Raw genomic sequence first — 24,571 nt, 5'->3', positions numbered from 1 at the left:
CACCTTGCTGTGGATCTGGAGTCACATGTAGGCCAGTCTTGGTGAGGTTGGCAGATTTCCTCCCCCGAAGGACATTTGTCATGGAACTGTATGTATTTTGTCCTGGGATTAAAACAGTGTGCCTTTAAGACAGAGAAGCTTTTGGATTGCTGACGCACAGTGTGCCAGCTGCACTTGTTACCTAGGCCACAGCAGCAGAAAGAGGTCACATGGTATAATGTTTCGATTTGACTGTGTAAAAACTGGCTGAAACTAGTTTTTGAGAGACCCACCAGCGAATTGTGCTACTGAAGAAAAGAGCTATCTATTTCTCTCAGCAAAAATTCTACAAGGAGTTACAGGCCGAGTTAATTGCCTAAGGAGGAAATAACCTTTTGAAGAGACTGTATTGCTGAAGTAAAGTTTCAGCTGAGAGACTGTTGGTTTTAAACTTCAAGTAGACCTGTTGCTGTGCTCATCAACTGTTTGATGCCTGCTGCAGCTGAACTGTTTTGAATCACTATTTCAACAAATCCACATGGAGACTTTGAGTGGCATTTGATTATTTTCACATTAGAATACCTCACCCATCAGGAACATAACCCACAAAGACTTATATGCCAGTTATTTATTCTTAAGAAACAGCTAATTTTTTTAAACATTTTTTTCTAATCGGTTAAGATAGTTTTTGAGTGTATGTGTGTGTGAATGGGGGAGTTAGGTTAAAATAAGTTATAAGGTCTTTAGACATAGGTTTATCTTAATCATGTTTAAGATTTAGTGTTTAATAAATAGTTCATTTGTTGTTGTCTAAAGATACCTAGTTTGGTCTATTTTATTGTGGGGGTTACTAAAGTGTTTCATGTGGCTGTTTTTAGGTTGGGTGGAAAAACATTAATAATATGCTGCGACCTGTGGAGTGATGGGACTGAATTGACAGTGTGTTGCTCCCACCTCAGTCGTAACACATTAGTGAAGCAGATGGATTTTTACAACAATCCAATGGTTTTATGATTAATGAGAGAAGTATTTTTTTCCAGATTCATTCATTCATTGAATTGAAATTCCCCCAGCTGCCATGGTCGGATTTGAACTCATGTCTCTGGCGCATTAGTCCAGGCCTTTGGATTACTAGTCCAGTAACATTACCAATATGCTACCATGCTCCCCCACCCCCCCACCCCCGCACAGATTTCTCCCCCTTCTACCTTTATTTTTTTTACCACCCAGCTACTTTTTCCGTGAGTGCACCCTGCTCCCACCTGCCAGGTACTGCTGCCCCCTAACAATCTTTCCTACAGGCTCACAATTCCACCACACACAGACTGTCCTGCTTGCTGTATCCTAAAGCCAATTCCCTTTTTCACCTTTCATATTTTAAAACTGTTAAGAACAGTAGAAATGAACTGCTGTGATATCTTAACTGCAACATACTGACTTAAAACTAAATAATATTGTAACCTTCCAGAACTTTCTGCTAACAGTTTAAACAAATCATTCAATGATGCAAGCAAATTTATTCAGTCATCTTCAAACATTGATTCTTGTGGTAATGTATCATTTGTCTCTTTGTCAAGTTTGTGGTTTGAAAATATAAAATCTCATCATGGCCCCACCATCCATGTATTAAAATTATTTATTTATTCAATACCCCAACCCACTGGCTGAAAATTTAATAAAAACATGGATTGATGAGCCTTGCAAGTTAGTTCATCAAATCTTCCCACACTCCATTCCTGTGTTCCCAACATGGTTCTCCCAAATTGTGTTGAAATCTGAAAATGTAAAATTTAATTAAGTACAGAGTATTCTAGCCAACATAAAAATAAATACTTGATTGACACTGCCCAAACAGCTATCCAAAAATTAAATTTTTATTTTCTGCAGGCTTCAAATTAATTGACCAAATCTTGCATTTTTATCTCGTGCGGTCTCAAACGTGTGTACGTGCATTATACTAAATAATTTCCTACCGTGGAAATCTAAAGTGGGAAAAAAATTCAGGTGACACAGGCGAGCAGCTGGGTCAGACATTTAAAACATTTGTGCACACTTGTGTCTAAAATGTCCATGTTAGACAGCTACTTAATTAAATTTATATCAAAGTTGGTGCTGAATCGATTTGACAATTGCAAATTTATGAAAAAGCTGCTTACAAAGCATATCAAGATATTTAGCATCACTACTGGAACAATTCTAAAGGGGTTGCAGGAGCAGAGGGAGCTGGGGGTATATGTGCACAAATGGTTGAAGGTTGAGAAAGCAGTTAATAAAACATACGGGATCCTGGGCTTTATAAATAGAGGTATAGAGTACAAGAACAAGGAAGTTATGGTTAACCTGTATGAAACACTGGTTTGGCCTCACCTGGAGTATTGTGTCCAGTTCTGAGCACCATACTTTAGGAAGGATGTGAAGGCATTGGAGAGGGTGCAGAAAAGATTCACAAGATTGGTTCCGGGTTAACGAACTTCAGTTACATGGATAGGTTGGAGAAGCTTGGGCGGCTCTCTTTGGAGAAGAGAAGGTTGAGAGGAGATTTGATAGGTGTGTCCAAAATGATGAGGGTGCTGGACAAGTAGAACGGGAGAAACAGTTCCCAATGGCAGAGGATACTGATTTGAAGTGGTTGGCAAAAGATGCAAAAGTGACTTTTTAATGCAGCGAGTGGTTAGGATCTGGAATGCACTGCCTGAGAGAGTGGTGGAAGCAGGTTCAATGGTGGCTTTCAAAGGGAATTGGATAATAATCTGAAGAGAAAAAATTGCAGGGCTATCGGGAAAAGGCAGGGGAGTGGGACTAGGTGAATTGCTCTTGTGGAGACCCAGCCCAAAAATGGCGGGCTTAATGGCTTCCTTCTACACCGTAACCATGCTGTAATTCTATGATTTGAGTGGAAGTGAAATCTCACAGCTGACTAGTTTCAAACTTGAAGTAGTGGCATTTCACTGCACTATAGGATGTCAGTTTAACATGATGCACAATTGTGTATCCTGGGATTGGGAGCTGGCTTTGGAATGAGAGTATATTTTAAGCTTTTGTGACTGCTGTGCACTTGTTATTGCTGTGTCCAGTGCTACTGCCTCGATAGATCTAGCATGCCTTATAGGGGTAATGGAAGTTGTAAAGTTTCTCTTGCCTCACATTTCTGAAATTGGTCCAGGTAGTGACTAGGGGCTGGCCCTGCCTCATAATACCAGTGGTTTCTCCCGCCGCAAGGCGACAGGAGCCTCATTTCAATATGAAAATAAATTTTACTGACTGAATTAATACTTACCTCGTCGCGATGGCTGTCCTACTCCCATATTCCGGCCAGTTTCCAGAACTCTCGTGCCTTCAGATTTTTGTTCGGAGCTCAGAGGCGGAACACTGGTGGGGAGGGCGGGAGCGGGGAAAATTCTTGCGATTGGTGGAGGAGTTGGTGGGAAGGGGTGGAAGGTGAAAGTGAATAAAGTTCGGGTGGGGAAAGGTCAGGATTGGAAGATAAGTTTTTTTGGGGGGGTGGGGAGAGGGCAATCAAAGTCTTTAGTTATTGGAGAGGGGTGGGAGAGAGGCTTAATCATTTATTACATGTTTTAAATAAATTTATATTGACTGTTCCCTTAAACATGTAAATTAACTGTAAGGACTGGAAGCCCTTTAACAATAGTGCTGGTACCTGCGCAGTGGCACCGGATGCAGTTGCCGGGGACGGAGTGCCTGCCCACTCCACACCATCGGGGGCAGGCATTCCACCCCCTCCATGTAAATGAGCTAAATATCGTGGAGCAAATTCTATGCGTGCGGACCACCGCTTTTGAAGCTGGTCGTCAAAATTCCCGCCTTAATGTTGCTCCATTACTCCTGTCAAAACTTGACGTTTTTTCGTATAAATATGTCTACATTTGTTGCAGCAAGAACATACCTAATTTGTTTAATTACTACTTTCAGGTGTATTGTCCTTTCAGGCAGATAGAAAACTCTTGTTATGTGAAAACATCTCAACTAGTTTCAGAAGTATTCTATGAATGTTACACAAGAACATAATTCTTTGCTTTGTGATACTTTTAGATGACTCCTCCTTTTGTCTGTGTTTTTAGGGCGCCAATGCCTCTGCTTTGGAGAAAGAGATTGGGCCGGAACAGTTTCCTGTAAATGAACATTACTTTGGCTTGGTCAATGTAAGTTACTGCTGATATCTTCCGAGGCAGCCTAGAGTCTAGCTTCTCCTTTATCCATTTCAAAATTAGTTCCAGTCCTATTTTTCCTTTTAAAACACTGGGAATTATATTGAAACAAGTGATGCTGGCTTCATAAGAGTAGAAGCAAACTGGTGAAATTCAACTCCAAATATGGAAAATCAATAGTCAAATCTGACAATGGCGGAAAACCATTTTTGATTGAATATGTAGCACCCATGCATCGAAATTACAACATGGGAACAGGGGGTTTGACCCAACCAATTTCTGTTGGCGTTTATCCTCAACAAGGCAGTCCTAATCCCATGTGACCACCCTTTAATCTGCCTGTCAGGTGCAGCTTTCAAAAAAGGAACCAAATGAAGAGATGGCTGATCTATTTGGAAATGTGCAGAACTACAAGACGTAGCTTCCAGTTTTCTGTATCTGGCCACTGAGAGCAAGGAGATGGAAAAATAGGAGACAGGAAGGATAGAAAAGCAAAGTCAACTAAACTTATAATGTTGCCATCCACAGAGGTCTTAGAAGCCCTTTGTATGAATGTAGCAATCTGGAACCTTCCTAGGCAATATTCTGGAAAGCAAGAACCAAACCCTAGAGAACTAGTCCAGATCAAGACTGAATAAGTACATAATTTACTCCTGCATCGGTTGACCTTTCACCTTGTTTGAATCCATGTAGTCCATGTGCATTGGATGCAAGGGGTGGCTTTTCAAGCTCGCCATTTATGACCACTGGAGGACTTGAGACAGTCAAAAGTCATGATGGGTGTATATCCAGTGTAATAACAAAGTTGAAAAACATTACAATTGTAATTTTTTTTATGTAGACTGCTAAAGCTTATTAATGATATCCCAGTATTGTTTGCCATTTTTTTTAAAGAAGGCATTTCTGTTAAACAAAAATGCATGTTTTTAAATTAACAGCAAATGTTGCTGATCTCTTTTGGGCTCTACTGTTAAGCTCAGTAGTGTGAATCGGCTGATTCAGTACAACCTGAAAGAATCATTAACAGTGAGAAAGATGGACATTATTTCATATTCCTTACTGCGCATTTTTTTAACCTTGCTAGTTCGGCAATACTTGCTATTGCAATTCCGTTTTACAAGCACTTTACTTCTGTCGGCCATTTCGGGAAAAGGTTTTGGCTTACAAGGTGCAGCCCAGGAAGAAGGAAAATCTGCTCACGTGCCTGTCTGACCTCTTTAACAGTATAGCAACACAGAAAAAGAAAGTCGGTGTGATACCACCCAAGAAATTCATATCAAGATTAAGAAAAGAAAACGGTAATGAGATTTTCTGCTATTTGTTTTTGTAAAGCAAAGCCGATGTTGCAGCTAAATTTTGACATTATTACAGGCTAATTTAAAATTACAAACATGTTAAGTCAAAGTGAATTTGAGAGTGCAGAAGAAATAATTCTAAAACTATATTGCTCCAAATTTGGAATCTGGGCAGGATAGTGATTAGGCGTAGGAATCCTGGTTTGTTTATTGCACTAAGACCAATTGTAGTGTCCCTATATGGCTGAGAGCTTAATCTGCCTTTTTAATTTCCAACTTTCTCTTTTTAATTTTTTTTAGAATGTTAAGGCAAATTTGCAATTACAATATAGTCTACTTTTTCCGTAAGTGATTGCCAGTTAGACTGGATGGAAAAGAGATTGCTAATAAGACAGAGGTTGGTTAAAACTTGGCTACGCTTGTTCTAGTGGATTCCTAAATCTACTTTTTCATGAACTGTGAACTTTGCTTCTGATGATATACAGCACCTTTTGAAAATGTTAATGCGACAGTGGCACTGGCTTTGTAATTTTAAATCCAAGTAACAGATTTCCTCAATTTACTTAGGCAATCTGCCTTCATTATGATGGTTTGTGTGGTGCTGCAACACCACCAGATTGCTGACTTATTCTATGGGCTAATTGAAAACTTGGTTTTGAAGAACTGTTTTTGGGGAAAAATTTCACCTTTCCTTCCTGAAGTTAAAAAAGCAAATTGTTAGAATGTTATTGAGGAAATCGGGCATAATTAAAATGTATTGTGTACTAATTAATAATGCAAGGCCCGTCAGAAATGCTGATAACTCTCTTTTTGGTATTTCCAGAATTGTTTGATAATTATATGCAACAAGATGCACACGAGTTCCTGAACTACCTTTTAAACACAATTGCTGATCTATTACAAGAGGAAAAGAAACAGGAGAAGCAGAACGGCAAGCTACAGAATGGCAATGTGGAAAGTGAGGAAAACGATAAAACGGAACCGACCTGGGTGCACGAAATATTTCAAGGAACATTAACAAATGAAACGAGGTGTCTTAACTGTGAAACTGTGAGTTTCAAAGGAAAGTGTTGAAATGTATGAGTTAGTGTGTACCTGTAATTGTGCTAGTTCTCTCATTGCCAAATCTGCTCTGATTATATTGAGCATTTGCAACTTTGTCATTCTGATTGGGGCTTTCCATATGCCAGCAAGGGTCTGTAGAACCATGATTTAGCAAAAGTAGGCAGAGACAAAATGCACAATCCATCACAGATGGGACTCCTTCCCTGATATTGGACATGACCTCATGTAGTGCTACACCATGTAGTGTCTTTAGCTTCTGGGCTGTTAGGGAAGTTTGCCTTTTGTATTTTGTTTGGTTCATCATCACGCCCTTCCATGCTTCCCCACCCCCCCATTCCCCAAAAGAAAATAAGCTACAGAAAAAAGCTAACGTCATGACAGAATGGTGACTAACATTTTGTGGTTAAATGTCATGTTTTCTTTCTCTACAGGTTAGCAGCAAAGATGAAGATTTTTTGGATCTTTCAGTTGATGTAGAACAAAACACTTCTATAACTCATTGTTTAAGGTAGGTTGGTATGTAAAGATTTCTAAGCATACATATTGAAGATAAGATATATTCAACTTGATGTACATTCATACTGAAAGGCTAGAGATATGGAAGGATTATTTACACATTTATGAAAGGTATTTTACCCACGCTCCTTAAGTGATAATTAGTTTCTCAAACTTTGATTTTTGAGAGCTGCAAATATAGCTATTCAGATTGAAACTGGTCAACTCAAAAGCTAGTTTAGTTTGAATTTGGGTGTTTGGTCAATACAGCTGATCCAAATGAAGATAACATAATGATGAAGTGAAGGTCGGCATTGTTGCATCTGCTTCTTCGGTAATAGCAGCGATGGTTCACATAAATCAAGTTGCATTTTAACATTATCTTACCTTAAATTAAAAAAATGATTGCAAGAACTTAGGAGAGAAGGTTAAAAACACCATCAGGATGGCAAAGAGAAATTCCAAAATCAAATTATCAAGGAATATAAGAAACAATAGTGTTCTATAAATAACAAAAGGAAAATTTAAGTAGGGATAGAGTTTCTAAAGAATGAACAAGGTAAACTCAGGGAATGACAGAGAAATGGCAGAGAAGTGAATAACTACTTTGCCTCAGTTTTTACTTAAGATAATGAAATAGACACTTCACTAGAGGATGTATTTAAAAGGAGTATTAATACAGTTGGGATATAAAAGAGAAAATATTTGACAAATTAAAAGAGGATAAAACCTCAAGTTTGGATGGTATGGAATACACATACACATGGCAACTAGGGAAGAGATAGCAGAGATAGAGAGAATGGGGCTGACTGGATTGCACTACGTAGAGCCAGCATGGACTCAATGGGCCGAATGGCCGCCTCCTGTGCCATAAATGGCTAGATTAAAACCTGGAACCAAAGGCCAATCAGTTTAATGTCAGTAATAGGGTAGATACTGGAATCTATACTAAAATAATTGCTAGAGCATCTAGAGAAAAAATATTTTATAAGTAGTCACCATGGATGTCAATGCTTAACTAACCTGATACAATTCTTTGAAGAGATAATGGAAAGAGTAGACAAGGGTAATGCAGTAGATGTCATATACTTGGATTTTCAAAAGGCCTTCAATATGGTACCACACAATAGTCTCATGATAAAGGTTAGAGCCTGTGGAGTCAGGGGGCAAATAGCTGAATGGATACCAAGTTGGCTAAAATAGAAATCAGAGAATAGGGGTAAAGGGTAGTTCCTTAGATTGGGGAAAGGTAATAAGTGGTGTTTCACACAGATCATTACTAGGACCGCTGATATTCGTAATTTGCATTAATGCTTTGTTCTGAGGAGTAAGTACTCAAATCAAAATTTGCAGATGATCCAAACTGGCTGATACAGCTAACGCTAAGAAAGAATACAACATAATACAAGAAAACATTAGAAAGCTTGCAGACTGGGCAGTTAGGTGGCAAGTTAATTTTAACATCGATAAATGTGAAGTGATGCACTTTGGTAGGAAAAATAGAAACATCATCTACACCTTAAAAATTAAAAAAAACTGCACAGGGTAGAAGAGCAAAGGGATCTAGGAATACAAGTGAACAAATCATTAAAAGCAGCATTGTAGGTCAACAAAGCAGTTAAAATTGTTAACAAAGTACTGGGATTTATTTCTGGGGTTACTTAATTCAAAAGTAGACAACATTATGCTAATTCTGGTCTCCATACCATAAAAGGGACATCAAAGCACTGGAGAACGTGCAAAGAGAAATTTACAAGGATGGTACCAGAACGGAGAGATTACTGCTATTGGGAAAGGTTGGGGCTTTTTTCTTTAGTAAAAAAAACTTAGAGGTGATCTGATAGAGGATTTTAAAATTATGAATGGGTTGGACAGGGTAGATGTGGAGAGAGTTCTACTTATGGGATAATCCAAAACGTGGAACCATAAATCCAATAAGAAAATAAGGAGAATAATTTCACTTGAAGAGAAGTTAGAATGTTGAATTGCTACCACTATAAATAAGGCAGGCAAATAACTTAGATGCTTTCAAAAGGAAACTGGTCAAGTACTTGAGAGAAAAGGGAATAGAAAAATGTGCTGCAAGGCTGATTTGAGGTAGATGGAATGGGAAGAGACTCGTGTAGAGTATTGACACCAGCACAGGCAAATTAGGCCAAATGGCCTATTTCTGTGCTGTATATTTTGTGTGAAAATGAGAAGAAACATCCATTTTTCCTCTTGGCTTTGGTTTTCTCTTCATGCAAAGTAAACAAAATTCATTGCAGGCTATCAGTATGCAACTAAGAGAACCATGGACTACAGTGAGAGTTACAGCAAATGTCTCCTTCCCTGCTAAATAAGCCATTACTGATTTGATATTTGGTGCTTGAGATTTTCTCCATATCACAGCTTGTAGGATTTACAAAAAAATTGTCAAGTGAATCTTTGAGTGTTGAAATATTTCTAATGTTGTAATATTTTGGATTATTGTGATGAGAGTCCAATGGTTTTTCACTTCCATTAATCCAAATCTGAACAATAGAAATAAATGGTAGGAACGTAGAACACTTTTGTATATAAATTCGGGCTTTCAAACTAACTCCATCCAAATTCCAGCAATTTCCTCATATCACTTGTTCCCCTCTTTTAAAGAATACCAAGTTCCTTTCCATATGTCACTTTTGAAAATAAACAAGTAATGCTATTTATATCTCCAAAACCCTTAAATCCTTGTCAACAGGCATCAATCCAGCTTTTATTTTTGCAAAATAAATTTTCATTTGACTCTAACTTGATTGCCTTTTCTGCGAGTACTATTGAAGGGAGGAAAAATACCCATAATTTCTAATCTTGTGCTTGAAACTTGTGAATTATAGACAATGTAGAGCCATTACGAAAAGAAAGTTTGTCTGATTGCCATTTCTATATATTTTAATCTTTAACCGTACCATCGTAGGTGATACAGTATCCTTTTCTTATACATTACTCTACTGAGTTACATTACTCATTACTGAGGGAAGGCGGTGGCGTATTATCACTGGCCTAGTAACCCAGAGACCCAGGGTATTGATCTGGAGACATGGGTTCGAATCCCACCACAGCAGAAGGTGGAATTTGAATTTAATTAATAAATCTGGAATTAAAAGCTAGTCTAATGATGAAACTATTGTCGATTGTTGTAACTACCCATCTGGTTCATTAATGTCCTTTAGGGAAGGAAATCTGCTGTCCTTATCTGGTCTGGCCTACATGTGACTCCAGACCCACAGCAATGTGGTTAACTCTTACATGCCCTCTGAAATGGCCTAGCAAGCCACACAGTTGTACCTAACCGCTATGAAAAGGAATGAAACCCGTCGGACCGCCCGGCATCGACCTAGACACCGGAAACGACAACGGCAAACCCAGCCCTGTCGACCCTGCAAAGTCCTCCTTACTAACATCTGGGGGCTTGTGCCAAAGTTGGGAAGCTGTCCCACAGACGAGTCAAGCAACAGCCTGACGTAGTCAAACTCACGGAATCATACCTTACAGACAATGTCCCAGACACTGCAATCACTATCCCTGGGTATGTCCTGTCCCACCGGCAGGACAGAGGTGGTGACACAGTGGTATACAGTAGGGAGGGAGTTGCCCTGGGAGTCCTCAACATCGACTCTGGACTCCATGAAGTCTCATGGCATCAGGTCAAACATGGGCAAGGTAACCTCCTACTGATTACCACCTACCGCCCTCCCTCAGCTGATGAGTCAGTACTCCTCCATGTTGAACACCATTTGGAGGAAGCACTGAGGGTGGCAAGGGCACAAAATGTACTCTGGGTGGGGGACTTCAATGTCCATCACCAAGAGTGGCTCGGTAGCACTGCTACAGACCGAGCTGGCCGAGTACTAAAGGACATATCTGCTAGACTGGGTCTGCGGCAGGTGGTGGGGGAACCAACACAAGGGAAAAACATAGTTGACTCGTCCTCACCAATCTGCCTGCCGCAGATGCTTCTGTCCGTGACTGTATTGGTAGGCGTTTCCACCGCACAGTCCTTGTGGAGACGAAGTCCCGCCTTCACATTGAGGATACCGTCCATCGTGTTGTGTGGCACTATCACAGTGCTAGATGAGATAGATTTCGAACAGATCTAGCAATGCAGAACTGGGCATCCATGAGGCGCTGTGGGCCATCAGCAGCAGCAGAATTGTACTCAACCACAATCTGTAACCTCATGGCCCGGCATATTCCCCACTCTACCATTACCTTCAAGCCAGGAGACCAACCCTGGTTCAATGAAGAGTGTAGGAGGGTATGCCAGGAGCAGCACCAGGCATACCTCAAAATGAGGTGTCAACCTGGTGAAATTACAACCCAGGACTACTTGCATGCTAAACTGCATAAGCAGCATGCAATGGACAGAGCTAAGTGATCCCATAATCAACGGATCAGATCTAAGCTCTGCAGTCCTGCCACATCCAGTCATAAATGGTGGTGGACAATTAGACAACTAACTGGAGGAGGTGGCTCCACAAATATCCCCATCCTCAATGATGGAGCCCAGCACATCAGTGCGAAAGATAAGGCTGAAGCATTTGCAACAATCTTCAGCCAGAAGTGCCGAATTGATGATCCATCTCGCCCCCCGAAGTCCCCAGCATTACAGATGCCAGACTTCAGCCAATTCGATTCACTCCGCGTGATATCAAGAAATGACTGAAGGCACTGGATACTGCAAAGGCTAGGGGTCCTGACAATGTTCCGGCAATAGTACTGAAGACCTATGCTCCAGAACTTGCCACACCCCTAGCCAAGCTGTTCCAGTCTACCTACAACACTGGCATCTACCCGGCAATGTGGAAAATTGCCCAGGTATGTCCTGTACGCAAAGAGCAGGACAAGTCCAACCCAGCCAATTACCGCCCCATCAGCCAACTCTCAATCATCAGTAAAGTGATGGAAGGTGTCATCAACAGTGCCATCAAGCAGCACTTGCTTAGCAATAACTGCTCAGTGATGCTCAGTTTGGGTTCCGCCAGGGCCACTCAGCTCCTGACCTCATTACAACCTTGGTTCAAACATGGACAAAAGAGCTGAACTCAAGGTGTGGTGAGAGTGACTGCCCTTGACACCAAGGCAGCATTTGACTGAGTACGGCATCAAGGAGCCCTAGCAAAACTGGAGTCAATGGGAATCGGGGGAAAACTCTGCTGGTTGGAGTCATACCTAGCGCAAAGGAAGATGGCTGTGGTTGTTGAAGGTTAATCATCTGAGCTCCAGGACATCACTGCAGGAGTTCTTCAGGGTAGTGTCCTAGGCCCAACCATCTTCAGCTGCTTCATCAATGACCTTCCTTCAATCATAAGGTCAGAAGTGGGGATGTTCGCTGATGATTGCACAATGTTCAGCACCATTCGCAACTCCTCAAATAATGAAGCAGCCCGTGTAGAAATGCAGCAAGACCTGGACAATATCCAGGCTTGGGCTGATAAGTGGCAAGTAACATTTGCGCCACGCAAGTGCCGGGCAATGACTATCTCCAACAAGAGAATCTAACCATCTCCCTTTGACATTCAGTGGCATTACCATCGCTGAATCCCCCGCTATCAACATCCTAGGGGCTACCATTGACCAGAAACTGAACTGGAGTAGTCATATAAATACCGTGCCTACAAGAGCAGGTCAGAGGCTAGGAATCCTGCGGCGTGTAACTCGCCTCCTGACTCCCCAAAGCCTGTCCGGCATCTACAAGGCCCAAGTCAGGAGTGTGATGGAATACTCTCCACTTGCCTGGATGGGTGCAGCTCCAACAACACTCAAGAAGCTCGACACCATCCAGAACAAAGCAGCCCACTTGATTGGCACCCCATCTACAAACATTCACTCCCTGAACCACCGACGCACAGTGGCAGCAGTGTGTACCATATACAAGATGCACTGCAGCAACGCACCAAGGCTCCTTCGACAGCACCTTCCAAACTCACGACCTCTACCACCTCGAAGGATAAGAGCAGCAGATGCATGGGAACATCACCACCTGCAAGTTCCCTTCCAAGTCACACACCATCCTGAATAGGAATGTTTTGGACCAGGAATATTGTTTTGAAGCCCATCTAATCAACTGCAAGGTTTAACAATAAAAGTCATGTTACCTCATCTCCCGCTGTCCTAAATTGCACTCTGCCAAATATCTTTCTAGTTTGTGTCAGCTTTGGCTAAGTGGTAGCACTCTCACCACTGAGTCAGAAGGATGTGGGTTCAAGTCCCACTTTTGCGAGTAGGGCACATAATCTAGGTTGATACTCCAGTGTTGGAGTTGCCCTTATTTGGATGAGACATTAACCTGAGGCCTCAAAAGCCCTCAGGGTGACATGGCATTTTTCAAAGAAGAGCAGGGGTATTCGCTGGTGTCCTGGCCAATATTAATCCATAAACTAACATCACTGAAATAGATTATCTAGTCATTTATCTCATTGCTGTTTTGTGGAACCTTGCTGTGCGCAAATTGGCTGCTACATTTTCATACATTATGCCAGTGATTCAATGTCAAAAGTACTGAATTGGCTGTGAGGTACTTTTGAGTTGTCTCAGTGGTGAAAGGTGCTATATACATGCAAGTTTGTTCTTTTTTGTCTCATTCATTTGCATTTTCTGTTGACATCCATTACTGCTGCTTCTGTTGATCTTCTGATCAATATATTCACCAGCCTCTGCATAAAATAGATAGTCTGAACTGTTCACTTTTCTTCTTTGTCACCTTTCGTATAAATTTAATTGAATTGGCAGTGTGTAAAAAATGGTCTATGAATCCCAATTTGGACTTCATTTTTATTTAAAAAAGATGAACCCCATTTAATAGGAATTGTGGTTATGCATCACACAGTGATTTCATTAGAGAACTGTGCTTATTGAGAATGGGGATTTTAGGGATAGTTGATGGTGTGGTGCTGCTCCTTGAGAGGGAGTAGAGTTCTAGTTACTGTTCAAATTATCCTCATTTTAAACTGGTTTTACCTCAAAGAATTTGTTCTTGGTAATTTAAATTTGAAAGTCTTAAATGTTAGGGACAATGTTTATAAACAGGATAATTTCCATATTTTGTAAAGGTGTGAATAAAAGCTTTTTCTTGCTAACTGGTGATTGACCACCCTGATCACTATGTACAGAAGTATGAGGGACAGTTCAGAGTTGCAAATGAGGGTAGTAGTTGTCATTGATGTAATATAGTTTCTATCGATAGTTGGAATAAGTGGAAGTACACTTATTGCCTATGTATCTTTTCTTGCCTGTTTGGATTGCAGCTGAACTCTCTGAATTCCCTTTATGGTCTTGTGATGCCTGCTTGCTGCTCTTGTGTGACTGCTTGCCAAACACCTCGATTCCAGCCATGTGATCTCTGCTGCTGCTTCTAATTGTGAGGCTGACCAGTCCCATGGTACAATTTTAATAGTCAGGCTGTGATCTTACATTGGGTATTCTTATGCGGAACAGACTTTCTCTCTATCCACCCTGTGCCCCCTCCCCCCACATTTTCCATTTGTATTTAGTCCCTTCACACACTTCTTCCAAAACTGGCTGCCTTATCCAACTGTGACTTTTATGGGTCTCGCCCTCTCCCATCCCTCCCCTTCCCATGTCTCCCCTTCCATACCACACCTTGCCTCTTCCTCTTCTCTCCCATTTATCTTACACATACACAACATAACCAGAGTCTGTTTCCCATGGTAGGAGTGACTAAAACTAGAGGGCATAGATTTAAGGTGAGAGGGAGGAGGTTTAAAGGGGATCAAAGGACACAAAGAATAGTGGGTATCTGGAATGAGCTGCCAGAGGAGGTGGTGGAAGCAGGAACAGTAGCAACATTTAAGAGGCATCTGGACAGGTACTTGACTGAGCAAGGCATAGAAGGATATGGAATTAATGCAGGCAGGTGGGATTAGTATAGATAGGCATTATGGTCGGCATGGACGCGGTGGGCCGAAGGGCCTGTTTCTGTGCTGTGCGACTCTATAACTCTATAACGCACACTTTCTCCATCTCATACATACACACACATCCTGAATTGCTTTCCATTTGAACTTATCGCTAAGATAACAAGCTATAGCTTACCAGCTGCTCCAAGTTCCAGTGGGGCCCCTGTGTGATTGAGTCCTTGATTGCCATCTGTGGCAGCTATTCAGTGGAACCCATCTCCCTATTAGATTTCTATGCCAAACTATGCTGCCAGGCCCTGAGCCCCACAATCTTCAAGTATAGCCCTTTACATAAGAGTTTAGTATTGTGATCTGGCAGTTGTATTGGAAGTGCATTTGCTAGATTTTGTTACTTGTAAAGTGTGAGCAGAGAATTTTGTTCATGTCTGAACAGGCATTTTAATGGGCAGGTTTTCTGTAAATTACATAATGGGTATATTGAGAGAGGGGAATATGCAGCGAGACCTGGGTGTTCTCGTACACCAGTCGCTGAAGGTAAGCATGCAGGTGCTACAGGTGGTAAAAGAGGCAAATGGTATGTTGGCCTTCATAGCGAGAGGATTCGAGTACAAGCGCAGGGATGTCTTGCAGAAATTATACAGGACCTTAGTGAAGCCACACCTGGAATATTGTGTGCAGTTTTGGTCTCCTTATCTGAGGAAGGATGTTCTTGCTCTAGAGGGAGTGCAGCGAAGGTTTACCAGACTGATTCCTGGGATGGTGGGACTGACGTATGAAGAGAGACTGAGTTGGTTAGGATTGTATTCGCTGGAGTTCAGAAGAGTGAGGGGGGATCTCATAGAAACCTATAAAATTCTAGCAGGACTTGACAGGGTAGATGTAGGATGTTCCTGATGGGGGAGTCCAGAACCAGGGGTCATAGTCTAAGGATACGGGGTAAACTTCAGCACTGAGATGAGAAATTTCTTCACCCAGAGAGTGGTGAGCCCATGGAATTCACTGCCACAGAAAGCAGTTGAGGCCAAAACATTGTATGTTTTCAAGAAGGAGTTAGATATAGCTCTTGGGTCTAAAGGGATCAAAGAGTATGGGGGGAAAGCGGGAACAGGCTACTGAGTTGGATGATCAGCCATGATCATAATGGCGGAGCAGGCTCGAAAGGCTGAATGGCCTACTCCTATTTTCTATGTTTCTAATGTATTTGGAGAGATTTTCTGCAATTTTAGATTTGTCTTGAAGAAACTCCTCAGTTGATTTAGTGGATTAAAGCGACACTAATGTGGTATTGCACTATACAAACCAGCAGTTTTTGCAAGAAGTCTTTGCTGAGTTAGCAGACGGTGATTGGGTTGCTACAGTTTTCCTTACAGGACCATCCCAGATCAGAGGGAGAAAACATCAATCTTTCTCAATTCCTATTCAGTGATTCCTGCTTGTATGTTGATGAAGCGAGGATTGGACTCCGCTTTGATGCTGACTAAGTTTAAGTCATCTGTTTGTAAAGAATAGGTGCTGATAGCATGGCACAATACCTCCAGAATGTATTATGCATGATGTGGGGCTGCAGCAACAATTTACACGCAAGCATATGTTGTTTGATTTGTTGTGCTATGTTTTAAGGCTTGTGTCAGTACAATGAACAGATTGCTTGATTTGACTGGTGTAAAATGTGGCTGCAATAAGCAAATGAATTTGGAATTCAAAATTATAAATAGTTTGGAAAGGAAAAAAGGTTGATGCAGGATTGAAGATATTCTGCTCAAGTCTGGATGATTATCTGCACGATAAACATTTCTTCAAGTGTTACAGTTGAACTACTTTATAAATGGCAAGTATTAAATAGTGACAGTGTGGAGTTTTCAAAGGGCTTGGAATTGTTTAAGTATATTGTGGTTTTATTGTTCTTCATGGCTGTACTTAGTGCTACTTCTTGTCGCAGTTTAAAAGATGGTTATGCTTTTTTCCCTGCTGGCATGGTTTTGCAGAATGCAAAATATCTAGCTGTATCTAAAAGTTACTAAAGACCCAAAATGCATGCTTTTGGGCAAGGGAAAAGAATTAATAGTTGAGTTTTCCATTTCAAACCCTTTTTGAGGAAAGGTGAAACATCTTCAGAGAATATCAATATGAAGCCTGTGCGATCAATTTACTAAATTTAAAATTTAGAAGTACCCATTTTCAGCCACTGTAACATGAACATGAAAGCATGGATTGAGAGAGACCTTTTGGCCCCCCCACCCTGCTTCCACAGAGTGCACAATTGATCCTATCACAGACTTTAATGAGTTAATGTGAGCTGACCTTTACTGAGCCTATGGGAAGGCCTCAGCTGAAACTGGAACACTGCCATTATAGTCATGGGAGGCTTACCTACTAAAGCAATTTTTGGTATGTGCTCATCTGTGGAAAAATGAACCTTGCTCAAGATGAGGTCATAAGCATTCACCTTTGTTTCTTGATAAGCGAGACTAAGGAGACGTAATTGTGTCAGAAATATTTCCAAAGTTTTAATTTTTCGAAGTAAATGCTACTTTATCTAATTTTACTTTAGGAAACAGGAGATTTTCTGTGTTTTTCCACTGCTGGGTGCATACCTGTGATAGCAACATCAGGTAAGCTTTTTATTACTGAGATGATGGCAATTCAGTTTCAGTTAAACTGAAGTTCCCTCGTGCCTTTCCATCCCTTCAGTAATCTCTGCGTGACACAGCCGTGCAAAATTCTAAAGTGCCTAAAAATCTTTGTGACCTAGTATAAAGCAGAATGCACTCAAGATTATTTCTATATTTTCATTCTTTACCATTCCGGTTATGTGCAAAAAGCTGGGAATGAAAACTGCAGAGGTTTTTGGGGGGTAGGGAGTAGCAGGGTTGAACTTTGTATTTGACATGAGCACCATCATTGCTCGGTAATGAATTGCTTTACTACTTTTATATTCACTGTGTCTCACATGTCTGAATCGGGTGTCACAGTTAAGTGTGGGGTCTTAATCTCACATGGGTCAACCCATCCCCTGCACCAATGTTATATAATCAGCAGTTAGGATTTTTCTGCGTAGCAGGAAGAGTCAGATGCGTTATTATTTCTTGCTATATACCACCTCCGCTTATCGTCTAACCCTATGAACTCTCTTTGCTAATGATTTCACTGCAGATCCTTCAGATTCTACACATCCTTTGTTCCGTTTGGAGTGCAGTTAAATCCTCCATACCCTTTAAAGGGGCATTGAAAATAATCATTTTATTTGAAGACTATTTATGTGCATCTCTTGCAGGTCCGACCAACAGCTTGCAAGATAGCTTTGGCCGAAGACCGCCCTTAACTCATTTAGTCTCATCCTTCCAGAATGCTGACCCATTGCAATTTCTAACTTTCTTAAATTAGCCCAGTGCAAGGTCACAAGATAACTTTAGATGAAGAAGCTATCACCTTTTTGACTCCACTCTTTATTCTTCATTTGTTGACCTCCTTGGATTCGCCATATCTTCTGAACTAATTTTCATGCAAAATTTTCCCATGAGCAGATCAATTTCCTCTCCCTTCTCTCTTCAACAACCCAATTCTTTGAAAAGGCCAGGTCTGTCTAAGACTTGAATACTGCTGCTGTATCTTGGGAAGGCTTTTTGCACGTTCCTTAGCAATACAAACAGGGAAAGCCTGGGCTCTTAGCAATTTTTCTCACTTCAAACACACTTCCTGTTTTAGCCTTTTATGTACCTTTCTCTCAATTTTCAATCCTAATATCTTTTCTCTCTTTTATCTCATCCTATAAACTCCTGGATACTCATTCTACCCACCCCCCCCCCCCCCCCCCCCCACACTCAGTATTGTGTTGAAGTTAAGATTTATGTCATCCTATTTTATTCAAATTAATTCTTTTCCAGGAGCTGAGAACTGTGGAACTCCTTACTTCCATCACTCTTTCCATCCAACATTATATGGGCTTTTAAATCCTAAACTTGATATCACCAAGACACTACTTCTTAATTTGCAAAAATATCTTTGTTGTTGTTTTCAAACTGAGTGTGACGTGAATTATGGGCCTTGGCCACTTATCTAGGTTTCTCAAAAACAAAATGTGCAAGCTCTTCAGGGAAATATATTGGAAACATGAAGAAGTGAAATTTATTTTAAAAGTAATTTAGGGTGGAAGTGCACACATATATATGGACATCAGGCAAGATCAGGATTGGGCTTAGCTATGAATTCTCTTAAATTCAAATAATCTGCCAGCACTACTATCCAAGCACATTATCGAAGATTGGTCTTTCATCGAGGTTTCTGAAAAAAGGAAAATTAACAAAATGGGATAAGTGCAAAACAACCACAGCAATCAGTCATGCACCCAGACTCTCAGTTTCGAAGTGATAACTGTATTTCCTACTAGTTTCACCGTTAACATATATTAAAGGATTTGAAAAACTTTAAAGTATATTCCGAGTGTGCCTCTGTTAATATTTGACTATTTTTTTTTGTTCTACAGAGGATTCAGTAACACTGAGACACTCTGCAGTGAATATAAATACTACTGTGAGCAATGTCGCAGTAAACAGGAAGCACAAAAGAGGTAAGCGCTTCCTTTTTGTAAAACCAAAAATAAGGTTTTTGGTTTACTAACTATAAAGCTGCTTGAAAAAAATGATCTTCTTTGAACAGTGATGATAAATGGATTATTTTTGTATATGCTTTGTGACTAGATAATTCCTACTGTGTCTCAGTTTCTTCCTTTAGGATTTATACATCTGTCCTTACAGTATTGTGTCCGTAACACAAAACATAATTATAACATGATTATGAAAGTGTTATGGATTAATTGGCAATGTAAAACTTACTGTCATTATGATTATTGTTAAAAATATATTTAGGGGCATCACAAATTCTGAATTTCCAAAATGTCACATCTTGCGACTTAAAGTGTGAAAACTGATAAGACAGTGGTTTTATTTCTTCTCACTCTTCCTTTGCAGAATGAGGGTGAAGAAACTTCCAATGATTCTTGCTTTGCATTTGAAACGGTTCAAGTACATGGATCAGCTCCATCGGTACACTAAACTCTCTTACAGGGTAGTTTTTCCCCTGGAGTTGAGACTCTTTAACACCTCAGGGGATGCCACCAATCCAGACCGAATGTATGATCTTGTGGCTGTAGTTGTGCACTGCGGCAGGTAATTTGACTGCTGTATTCTCTCCAGAGTCGTCTTATGCAAAACCTGTTGTATTTGTCTAATACTATACTATACTAAATGCTATTTTTGAAGTTCAGGTATTTGTTTTGCTGTAGTAAAGCATTTTATATTTAAGTGGTAACCTGCAGCGTAGAGAAGGTACATTGGCATTTTAATGTGGGTACCATACTGGGTGAATTCTAACTATTCAGATTACATTATTCAGTCAGTACATATATCGGTTAGATTTTTTTGTGATCTAATCTTTTGTATTTAGAGTTGAATTCTTGCAACAAAATCCCAGATGTATTCAGTAATGTGAGCTGGTTGATTCGTTAGCAGCATATATTCCTAAATTGGTATGGCTCTGTCAGTCATCTCTTTAGCTGGTTGGTGCAGATAGGAAGGAGATTAGAAGTTGCACTAGTGTCATTGATGGCTCTAAACAAGCGACTGGGTTGATGTCCCAGGTTTCCCATTTAAGAAAAATCAGCACATCTTCGGATAGTTGAAATGGAAAACTAGAAAAATAAGCAATGCACAAAGCAAATGGACTGCAGAGAAGCTCATCTCTTGTTCCTGGGCTTAATACAATGACCAGATGAAGGAGGGTACAGGACTGCTTACTTCTTGCTAGAGTTCAATCTCCATATCAGTGGAAAGAGGTGGCCAGATTGTTTGTTCTACACAAGATTGTGATTGAGGATGATATGATACAGTGTTAGGTAGCACTTGATAAAGCATTGTCATACTGTGGAAAGATTCTGGGGTTGTGTATTGTCACTCTTGCATAAATTCTTCAATTTATTTCTGCTCTCAGTAGCTATTCAGTTCAGTTTTACAAGACATTGGTCCTCATTGTAGATATCTACATTTTCACCCACTTTTTTTTTAAAAAGTAGGAATTTTGTGCTCCTAAAAGGGGTTAGTACGGCTCTGTCCTTGACATCTCTTCAGCTGTTCATAATAGGATATTTCAGGACCACAGGCTCAACATTAAGCACTCCAAGGCCATGAATAGCATAAGGAAAACCCCTTCAATGCTACAAGACAATGTGTCTCATCTCTAACTTCAGAAAGAGCATCTGTGTGGCATTTACCATTTTCCCCATTATATGACACATTGGTCGTCGCTGTGGTTGTCTTCATCTTCAACCATCCTCTGGCCTCTGAATGAGATTACAAATTTAGTAATAAATTGGAGCAAGTTTGTGCTTGGGACCCATATCCACTTGAAACTCATTTGATACTGTCGGAAATAATTTTATGGTACAAGTTCCACTTCAGAGACTTGAGTAAATAATGATTAGGAATTGCATTATATCTTGTGATAAATCTTATTGTAACAACTAATTCTATATTCAGTCGAAATTAAAGTACTTGGATGAAGCAACGAGTTGGTCACCTATTAGTAAACACACTAGGATAGCTCTTTGTTTGCTACATGTTTCCACCCTTGAGTATACTTGGCTAGAGGGATGAAAAAAAATCAGCCAGAATTTTTGTTTCTGATCACTATCCAGTTCTATTTGTAGAAAAGTGCATGTGTGGAGCACAGGTTAGGATTGGGCTCCAGTATGGCTGTCTCTTTCTCATTCTCCAGTATATGGAACCATACCTCAACATGAGTTGCTGCTTCTAAAGAGGGGGAGGAGTGAAAATAACATGTTTTCTAGATTTGTAGAGTATTTTAAGACACCAATAAAGGTACCAACTCTTGTGCCACCTATATTGAATTCATGTAACAATAGTTCCCCTAATTACAATAGGTAGGCTATATTTTCTAACTTATTCAGAATGTTGCATCCCATATATTTTATACGTAACTTTTGTTTGAAAGATTACAAGAATAGATATAGTATGTGCATGTAGGACTATGATGTAGAGTCATAGGGCTGAATTTTACCGACCCCTCGACACCTTTGTCTACCTTATCTAAACCTGTCATAATCTTGTATACCTCTAACAAATCTCCCCTCACTATCCTTTGCTCCAAGGAGAACAACCCCAGCTTTTCCAACCTAACTTTGTTACTAAAATCCCTCATCCCTGGAATAATTCTGATACATCTACTGTGCACCCTCTCAAGGACCCTCGCATCCTTCCTGTAGTGTGGTGACCAGAATTGGTTGGAATACTGTGGAGTATATATATCAGTTCCTGCAATTGTCTCACTTGCTTCCTATAATACTTCTCTATCACACTTTGTCGGCAGCATCCGTATTCTAAAGCAGCATATTCTCTGAGCATTAGCCATCTGCCATTGTATATTAAAAGTCTTGCGTAGTCCTATCACACTGGTGTCCATCATACCTTTAACAGTAACCTTTGTAGTAATTGCATTATGCCTATCCAACATGCCTTTCAACCATTCATTTTACAAGGTCGGTGGTGCTGTTGCTCAAAGTGCAATCTGTGCTATATTCCACAGGCCTAATGCTGGATCCACCCACTGCCACTGATTGCCCCTTCCCAAAACCCCCTCTCATTACACTCCGCTGTCACATGTCCCAACCCAAAGTGACACTGAGAAAGATTGCCTACACTTCATTTGGTAAAAACCATGTTCCTAACCATTGCTGGGAGCTGGTTTCTAAGTGCATCAGTACTTTTCAAATCAATAAAATACAAGTAAAATACTGCAGATGCTGGAAATCTGAAATAAAAACAAAATGCTGGAAATACTCAGCAGGTCTGGCAGCCTGTGTGGAGAGAGAAGCAGAGTTAACGTTTCAGGTTTCTGAACTTTCATCAGAACAGACGAAAGGTCACAGACCTGTAACGTTAACTCTGCTTTTCAAATCAATATTGATTTAAGAACTCAAAAATCAGCTCCTGACCTTGGCCAGGAGGTTGTGGCGAGAATAGGATTTCCTCAAAAGGGTTTCCATAACACTGAGAAATCTTTCTAATTTAGAGCAAATGTAGAATGATGCTCGGGAAAGGGGTGGGGGTGGGTGGTGATTATAGTCACAGTGGGAAAGAGAAGTAGCATGATTTATCCCTCAGTAACGGTGGTGAAATGTTTCTTCCTTCCTTTAATAACAAAGCTACCCCACCTCCTTTTCCTTTATGCCTATTCTTCCGGAACGTCGAATATCCTTGAACATTGCGATTCCATCCTGGTCATCCTGCAACCATGTCTCAGTGATGGCTATCAAATCATATTCATATATTTCTATCTGTGCCGTCAGCTCATCTATCTTGTTACAAATGCTATGTGCATTCAGATGAAGAGCCTTAAGTTTTGACTTATAACCATTTTTACCTACTCTGGTTCTGATTTCTGCTGTACTCTTATGCTTGTATTCTCTGTCCATACCTGTCACACTTTGATTAATGTATGCCCCTTCACTACCCTGCACCTCTGTTCTCTTGTTACTTTTCAACTTCCCTTCAATTGAACCCACCCCCCCCACTATTTAGTTTAAAGCCTTATCTACAACCCTAGTTATACTATTCGCCAGGACACTGGTCCCAGCATGGTTCAAGTGCAGCCCATCCCAATGGAACAGTTCTCTCTCTCCAGTACTGGTGCCAGTGTCCCATGAATTGGAACCCATTTCTCCCACACCAATCTTTGAGTCATGCATTGACCTCTCTAATCTTATTTACCCTTACCAATTTGCACGTGGCTCAGGTAGTAATCTGGAGATTATTACCTTTTTGGTTCTGCTTTTTAATTTAGTCCCAGGCTGCTCATAGTCCCTCAGCAGAACCTCTTTCCTAGTCCTACCTATGTCGTTGGTACCTATGTGGACCAAGACAAATAGATCCTTCCCCTCCCACTCCAAGTTCCTCTCTAGCCCAGAAGAGATGTCCTTAACCTTGGCACCAGGTAGGTAACACAGCCTTCGGGACTCTTTATCTTTGCTGAAGAGAACAGTATCTATTCCCCTAACTGCTATCCCCTATGACTACAGCATTTCTATTTTCTCCACCCACTTGAATGGCGCTCTGAACCACGGTGCAGTGGTCAGTTCGCTCATCCTCCCTGCAGCCTGTGCACGCGTTCACATCGGGAGCAATAACCTCGTACCTATTGGATAAGGGCACTGGCTGGGGCTCCTCCAAAGCTAAATTCTGATCCCTATACCTGCCTTACTCGCAGTCACACCCTCCTGGGCCTGACCACAGTCCAAATTGGATGTAATTATTCTAAAGGGTGTGACTGTCTCCTGAAACACAGTAATATAAAAGCAAAATACTGCGGATGCTGGAAATCTGAAACAAAAACAAGAAATGCTGGAATCACTCAGCAGGTCTGGCAGCATCTGTGGAAAGAGAAGCAGAGTTAACGTTTCGGGTTAGTGACCCTTCTTCGGAACCCTCAAGTTCAGAGGGGGACAGGTTAGAGTGAGTGAGGGGGGCAGAGAAATTGAGACGACCAATGTCTTGCCGACAGTTTTCAATGAAGAGATCAAGAGCGGGTAAGAGGCCAGGGGGAGGGGTCCAGGTAGAGGGAGAATGCTGGAGGTGGGTGAATGGGTCTGCTGGTCGGGGGG

General features: G+C 40.8%; 1 protein-coding gene across 4 annotated transcripts in view; it reads left to right on the top strand.

The window, feature by feature from the left end:
* LOC137377576 (ubiquitin carboxyl-terminal hydrolase 12) overlaps positions 1-24,571 on the top strand; it is a 55,434-nt gene that overhangs the window by 18,018 nt on the left and 12,845 nt on the right. For 2 of the 4 annotated variants that reach the window (XM_068047341.1, XM_068047342.1), the window contains 6 exons: positions 4,059-4,139; positions 5,370-5,443; positions 6,264-6,490; positions 6,937-7,013; positions 19,385-19,468; positions 19,869-20,066. In XM_068047341.1, the coding sequence (XP_067903442.1) occupies positions 4,114-4,139; positions 5,370-5,443; positions 6,264-6,490; positions 6,937-7,013; positions 19,385-19,468; positions 19,869-20,066 (686 nt within the window). In that variant the 5' untranslated portion in view covers positions 4,059-4,113. Of the gene's footprint in view, positions 1-4,058; positions 4,140-5,229; positions 5,444-6,263; positions 6,491-6,936; positions 7,014-19,384; positions 19,469-19,868; positions 20,067-24,571 lie in introns of all 4 variants that reach the window. The other 2 variants (XM_068047338.1, XM_068047340.1) reach the window with 2 other exon arrangements.

This window comes from Heterodontus francisci, chromosome 15 (assembly GCF_036365525.1).
Source record: "Heterodontus francisci isolate sHetFra1 chromosome 15, sHetFra1.hap1, whole genome shotgun sequence".
NCBI classification, from domain to species: domain Eukaryota; kingdom Metazoa; phylum Chordata; class Chondrichthyes; order Heterodontiformes; family Heterodontidae; genus Heterodontus; species Heterodontus francisci.
Note: the sequence above shows the minus strand (reverse complement) of the source record. Positions and strands in the feature narration are given on the sequence as shown.